The following is a 7,172-nucleotide window of genomic DNA, read 5'->3' on the forward strand; positions in this document are numbered from 1 at the left end:
ACGATCAACATGCTACGTCTATTAGTTTGGGTCTAGTCCATCACATGATTCTCCTAATGATGTGATCCCGTTATCAAGTGACAACACTTGCCTATGGCCAGGAAACCTTGACCATCTTTGATTAACGAGCTAGTCAACTAGAGGCTTACTAGGGACAGTGTTTTGTCTATGTATCCACACAAGTATTGTGTTTCCAATCAATACAATTATAGCATGGATAATAAACGATTATCATGAACTAAGAAATATAATAATAACTAATTTATTATTGCCTCTAGGGCATATTTCCAACAGGATTTGGGTCAAACGAAATTTTGCTTGGGTCTCCAACTCGAGCACCTTACCTCAGGAATAATGGTACACCAAGCTGCCTATATCCAGAAAATATTGGAGAAATTCAATATGGACAAATCCTACCCATCTAAAACTTCCATGGTGGTTCGATCTCTAGACGTAGAGAAAGATCCGTTCAGACCAAGGGATGATGGTGAAGAGATTTTGGGACCCGAGGTTCCATATCTCAGTGATGTTGGAGCGCTTATTTATCTTGCAAATTGCACAAGACCTGATATTGCATTTGCAGTAAATCTACTTGCTAGACACAGCGCAGCTCCCACCAAACGCCATTGGTCGGGAGTCAAGAATGTCTTTCGATATCTCCAAGGCACAAAGGATCTTGGCCTATTCTTTCAGTTCCAGGAAAAACTGGACTCTGGTATAATTGGATATACAGATGCTGGTTATTTATCTGATCCCCATAATGCCAGATCGCAGACCGGCTTTGTGTTCCTACATGGTGGAACTGCTATATCATGGAAGTCTTCGAAACAGACCCTTGTTGCAACATCTACCAATCATTCTGAAATAATTGCTTTATATGAGGCATCACGTGAATGCACTGGCTTCGCAAAATGATAAACCACATACAACAGTCATGTGGAATTGGTTCTATCGAATCACCTACCATTATCTATGAAGATAATGCGGCTTGTGTTGCACAGATGCAAACAGGATACATAAAGAGCAATATCACTAAGCATATTGCTCCTAAGTTGTTTTATCCCCATGAACTCCAGAAAAGTGGTGAAATCAACATCTTGCAAGTCAAGTCATGTGATAATCTCGCTGATCTTTTCACAAAGTCTCTACCAGCTTCAACATTCCAGAAATACCTTCATGGAATTGGTATGCGACGGCTCCGAGATTTGCAAGAGTCAGGGGGAGTATCTTCTTGAACTGTTCCTGTTCAAAGCCTCATATTACACTCTTTTCCCTTTATGAGTTTACTCTAGAGGTTCTCATCAAGGTTTTTAATGAGGTAATATCAACATAAGAACACATGTCATACTATCTATTTTCTCCACCGAGGTTTTTAGAAAAAGTATATACGACATATTTATTGTCCTCTTATTCTATGGATACATTTCATATGGAGTTAACGGAGGCAATAACCATTATATGCGGTATCATTTTCTCCTTATTTTCTCACAGGGTTTGAAGGAGTTTTAGCTGCATATACTACACCACTCCTTATATTTTTCCCACGGGGTTTTTGGAGGAGACTATTACAAGATGATGAACACGTTCAAGGACAAGTATAGATTAGGGGGAGTGTTAGAGTTTAATTAATTATGTAATTAATTAAGTTAATCCCTACTTGTAACCGCACGTGAATCTTTCCCACGATGCGGGAACCGTTTTTCCCTGACATATAAAGTTCATCATCAAGGAATAAAATTGACAGTTGTTTTCATTTACATCTCTCTTTCATTTCAATCACAACAGATTCAGCCTAATAGACTCGCATTGGTCCCGGTTGCCACTGGCTTATGTGGGCTTTGGTGCATTACCCATGTATTCCATTTAATTTAAATGGGAGTCCAGGTATGCCATTTAACTCTTTTTAAGTGGATGGCATATGTGGGACAAGTGGTCACCACCGCCATTTACATCCTGAAGCATATGAAAAGCAAGATAATCCAAAGACTTTGCTTTCCCCTTCACGACACCCACCTTTCACCTCTAACAGTACTGGCAAGTGGCAACACACTTCGTCATACATATATGAAACAGTTACTGTCCTCTCGGCATTGTGCATTCCACTGATACTGACCACTAATAACTCAGTATTTGTCTACTACTACTCGACAAAACGAAGAACACAAGGACTATCAAAACCTACGACACATACCATACAACCCCACACAACACAACTGACAGCCCAAGATTATGCACATCGCCGCTGAAATGCGGTGCCCCAACAGTTCCGGTGAGGCTGAGCAGGGGCCACAGGTCAGAAGAGCGGTGTACAAGTATGTGCTGCCAAGCCGTATATACACATGTTTTACACCAAAAGAAGACATACATACACAGCAGAATCGTAGCGCATCAAGACCTAACCTCGGTGACCTTGCTTGCTGCATCGGACATCCTTAGATTGCAGAGCAATGCGTCACGTCCTGTAAGCACGATCTGGAAGAAGTCCCCGACTCGTTTTGACAAGGAATCCAACCCGAGCCGAAGCCCCTCGGCGCTTTTCGACATGCTGGAGATACAGTCCAGCAGCTGCTCTCTACCTTCCGAGACACTGGTTCTCTCAGGAATGATGGCGATATTCTCATCTACGAAGCCATTTGTCCCAATTATGTTGTTATCTTCACTGATACTCTCAGGCGCGATCAGCTTATTCTCATAGCGGGTGTTATCTTCCTGCATCATTTCAGCTTCTTGTGTTCCTTCTTCTGTACTACTCTCTGTCATGGTCACTTCACACTCCTGGGTACTGTCATCAGCTAGCTTAAGATTACACTCAGGGCCTCCTTTCTGTTCAGTACTGTCAGGCATCAGCATTTGCTTTGAAAGGCTGACAGCACAAGCCAGGTTGTCATTTTCTTCTTCAAGCTGAGCAGTCCTAGTCAATGCATGCAGTTTTCTGGCACATGCTTCAACTTCTTCCAGCTCTTTTACAGCTGAAACACTTCCTTTGGATAATCGCCTTTTGACTTCCCCGCTGATGGTAGCATGAAGATCATTGAAGGCTTGTGACCAACCAAATTTCTGAGGGATATGCAACTCCACCAATGGCTTGGGACTACCTGACAGCGCAGCCACAAAGACGCTGCAGGTAAAGACCGTCACAGACTCTACTCCATACAAAGCTCTCATGAGGACCTTCCCCTTGGCAGAATTCTTGACCTTCATCAGACAAAGGCTCTCAGCAAGTTCCTGCAAGGCCGTTGAGCAGCCGTCGAGCCTTGGGCGCGCTGTGTCCACTTTGTCCATCCACTCCTTAAGTGATACCTCAGCTCGCTTGAGCTGTTCCAATGACGGCACACCACTTTTGGTATCCAAAACATGCAGGACATACTTCACAAGCAACTGCCCTTGGTCCAACCGAGCGAGCTCCGAGCTTAGCGCGATGCAGATGTCCAGCAACTTCACGCTGCTGTTTAAGTAAATGTCCACCCATTTCTCATCCCAATCCGAGACAGGCAGCTCAAGCTCGGTTATCAGGGTGCCTATGTTGGCATGCAGCTCTGACAAGCAATCCACAGCAAGCCTCATCCAGGACAGGGTGAGGACCTCCAAGGCATTCTCCGGCTTTAGCTTCCTCAAGCTCAGGGCCAGGGCATCTTCATATGACTTGAGCAGCGCCTGGAGCTTCCGAGGCAGGTGAGGCCCTCCTGGAAGGATGACCCGGAAGGGGTTCCCCACGGGGAAGAAAGACCTATGTCCGTCGTCTGGGCGGCTCATTTCACTGCGGCACACAATAATCGACACATAACCTTCAATTAGCACGCCACATCGCAAACAGTAAGAACATAAGCATCCAAACAATACATAATAATTAGGAAACGTGCTCGTTTGATAGCCAAGCGATGCATATGGTGCCTGTCAGTACTTGGCAGCGTGGAAACAGCGCAGGGTTCGTAGACTCGTTTTAGAATCTCTTTTCGTGATTGACCTCACAGATAAGCTTGTGTCACAGCTACAAATCCTAGCGGCACTTCTCTCGGCTCACTGGACCGCACCAACAGCAGTAACCGCGACACACGAAGAACACATTACTACAGCAGCCCTCATAACTAAAGAAGCAAGCTAGGCTATTGAAATCAGGAAACCCTGTGAGAGATCATGGATAGCTAAGTAACAGGACTCGAATCGCGAGATCCACCAAGCTAGAGGTAGAACCCGCACCAATTAAATCCTAGAGCCGACCTGATTGACATTAGATTCACTGAAACTTGCCCCTAAAATTTGGGCACAAATAGCGAGTCCCCACGAAACCAAACAAGCAGAAAATCGAGATCAGTGAACAGATCGTGCTACAGCTTACCTCGATTCGATGCGCGTCGGATCCGGTTCGAGCTTGATTGGGGATTTTGGGGTAAGTTTGCGGCGTCTGGTGGGGGAAGTTGTGTGCTCTGTTTTGTCCCGTTTGGTACGAGGGTGGTGGCACAGAGAGGGGATAGGTTAGAAAATGGGGGAGGCAGAAAGTTCGAGACGCGCAGTACGCCGTTAGTGCTAGGGCTAGGGCTAGGGCGGGCTTGGATGGGTCGCGCGGGCGTGAGTGACCCGTTGCCGTTGGGCTGCGATTTTCCTTTTCCCCACCTTCTGTGGTAGGATTTCTTTTCCGTTTTACCTGGAGTGCGCTCCAGCTGCGCCAATCGCCATCCGATTGCGTTTGCACGACGATTTTCATTTGTCGATCTGTGCCATTTTTATGCCAGGTGGTCAGTGGCGTGTCTGCCCTCGGTCCTAATCAGCAGGCTGCAAGATGTTCCATGTAAGAGCAAGTATACTAGTACCTAGTCAGCCGGCTACAAGCTCTTCCACGTCAGAGAAAGTCTAGCTGGAGGGGAGAGAAAGCAAGAGAGAGAAGGGAGCCGGCGCTTCAATTGTCGCCTGGCTACACCACAATACCCAAGAGAAAAGAACTGCATGCAATGGTTGAAGGCTGTCGCGGCTCCCTCCTCTCCAATCAGTTGTGTTTTTATCTCTTCCATACATGTAAACATTAACTGCTATAGCCAATGCTTGCAGCCAGCTTTATTATATGAGATTTGCTTTACGAAGACTACAAGTGACATGGCAATGGCATAGAGCCGGTAGTCGGCTCTACTATTAACCATGCTCTAAGCAAAATCCTATGTGGCAGAGTGAGAAAGGGAGAGAGAGAATGAAGCGGGCGCTTCTGTTATTGACGGGCTGCAGCATGCTAAACTAGAATAAAGCATCTGCATGCAGCCGGTGTAGGTACTTTTGGTTGCCGTTTCCACCTGTCTTTCAATCACGTGAGTACCCTATGCTTTTTCACATGCAAACAATTAATGATACAGTACATCTAACAGCTAACATGTAGTCATCCTATTATATGAGCTAACTTTTACAATAGCTATAAAATGACATGGTACATCCTTAGAGCCTGCAGTGGGCTCTTCCATTAATCATGCTCTAAGCATATGTCACATCTCAACAAGAAGAAATAGAAAGAACTTTAAAAGAACGGGTCTTCATATTTGCCACACGTGATATAATGGATATTCGATTACACGATTCTGTGTGACATACCCACAAGGCAACTCACATGATTATGTATGTGTGGGCATTAAAATTGAACACACGTTCTCGCGCAGCTATTTCGTGTCTCACGTCCAACAACAGTTATTCATCCTCACATCGTACATGTGGCATGAAGCAAGTTTGTCCTAACATTTTTTGCTGGCAACTTTAGTTATTCGGACAAGGCAACTTTAGTTGTAAATCATGATAAGTTTTCTGTTTTGGTTAATTATATAGTCTCCATGTCTAATTAACGGTAGTTGCCACGTGTGGTCAACCCATATTTGTCATGTATGATCGACCATAGTTGACATGTGTGATTAACTAGTTGTTACGTGTGTTTTAACCATAGTTGTCATGTAGGTAAATCATAGTTGTCATGTGTGATTAACTAGTTGCCACATATGCACAATTGTACTTGTCATCTATCACCGTACAAGCGTTGTGTGGGCAAAGAGCAGTTCATCCATACGGCGTGTACTGGATGATATCTGTGTGGGCCAGGACTGGTTCACCCACACGGCGCAGCTGGCATTCGCGCGCTGCAGCTCGTGTGGGCGAGTGCTCTAACCCCCACACACCACACAACGCCTACGTGACACTTTAATTTCATTAAAAATCGTCAGGATTCGTGCAAAACAGAACAAATAAAGATTAAGACGTGTGGACAAAGTATAGAAATGCCACACGTATTGACATTATCATTTGGGAAAAAGAATTTCCTAAAGCAAAAAAAAAAACCTAAATGATAATGCACACGCATGTGAGACGAGGCAACATAGTCCACACATCAACACAATCATCCATCTTGCCACATTAAACATATGACATAATCAAAATCTTTTTATTTTTTGACTTACAATGTTTTATCTCTTAAATAAAAAATCCAATTAAAAATTCATTTTTACCATTAATTTCGTCTCGACAATATCTTCAAAACTAGATCTTATATTGATACGTTTCGACGATATTTTTCTGGACAAAAGTTAACATGATGTTACACTAAATTTGCTATAGTGTTTATAATAAAGTTGCCATGACATGTTTCATGTAGTTTTTACTTCTAGATTTAAAGCTACCATTGTATTTCAACAAATTTTCACGACAATTTTAATTAATTTGCCTTGACAAATTTTAGTAATTAACCATGATAAATTTAATTCATGGATCATGGCAATTTTAAGTAATTCATCATGACAAATTGAGTTACACATCATGATAATTTTAGTATTTCGATCATGACAATTCTAGTATTTTGAACATGGAAAATATTTTTTGTATGAACCATGACAAATTTTACTACATGTATCATTGCAAATTTAAGTAATTCATCATGGCAATTTTAATTTATGGTTCATGGCAAATTCGAGTCATTGACCATGCATTTCTAAATTGAGTGGCCCCAGATTTCATTTTTACTTATGAACCATGTCAAACCTATTTCATGGATCATGGAAAATTTTAGTAATCCATCATGGCAAGTTTAGTTTCTTAATTCTCTTTTTTATAACATGTCAAAATTTACTTTAAACATAGAATAAAAAGTAGTTTAAATATATGATGACAACTTCAGTGTAATCATAATGACAATTTATATGCAATAAATATGA

At 42.7% G+C, this 7,172-nt stretch overlaps 1 protein-coding gene across 1 annotated transcript; it reads right to left on the bottom strand.

The window, feature by feature from the left end:
- Positions 1–1,975: 1,975 nt before the first annotated feature.
- Positions 1,976–4,492, bottom strand: LOC123434152 (UPF0496 protein 4-like). Its single transcript, XM_045115495.1, has 2 exons — positions 4,337–4,492; positions 1,976–3,757 (listed from the first exon to the last, which is right to left on the bottom strand). The coding sequence occupies exon 2, from the start codon at positions 3,751–3,753 to the stop codon at positions 2,389–2,391; it is 1,365 nt and encodes a 454-aa protein (XP_044971430.1). The 5' UTR covers positions 3,754–3,757; positions 4,337–4,492; the 3' UTR covers positions 1,976–2,388.
- Positions 4,493–7,172: the final 2,680 nt, after the last annotated feature.

This window comes from Hordeum vulgare, chromosome 1H, assembly GCF_904849725.1.
Source record: "Hordeum vulgare subsp. vulgare chromosome 1H, MorexV3_pseudomolecules_assembly, whole genome shotgun sequence".
In the NCBI taxonomy this organism is placed as follows: domain Eukaryota; kingdom Viridiplantae; phylum Streptophyta; class Magnoliopsida; order Poales; family Poaceae; genus Hordeum; species Hordeum vulgare.

Coding starts and splice junctions, on each gene's coding strand:
- LOC123434152 (XM_045115495.1), bottom strand. CDS start 3,753: ATGAGCCGCCCAGACGACGGACATAGGTCTTTCTTCCCCGTGGGGAAC.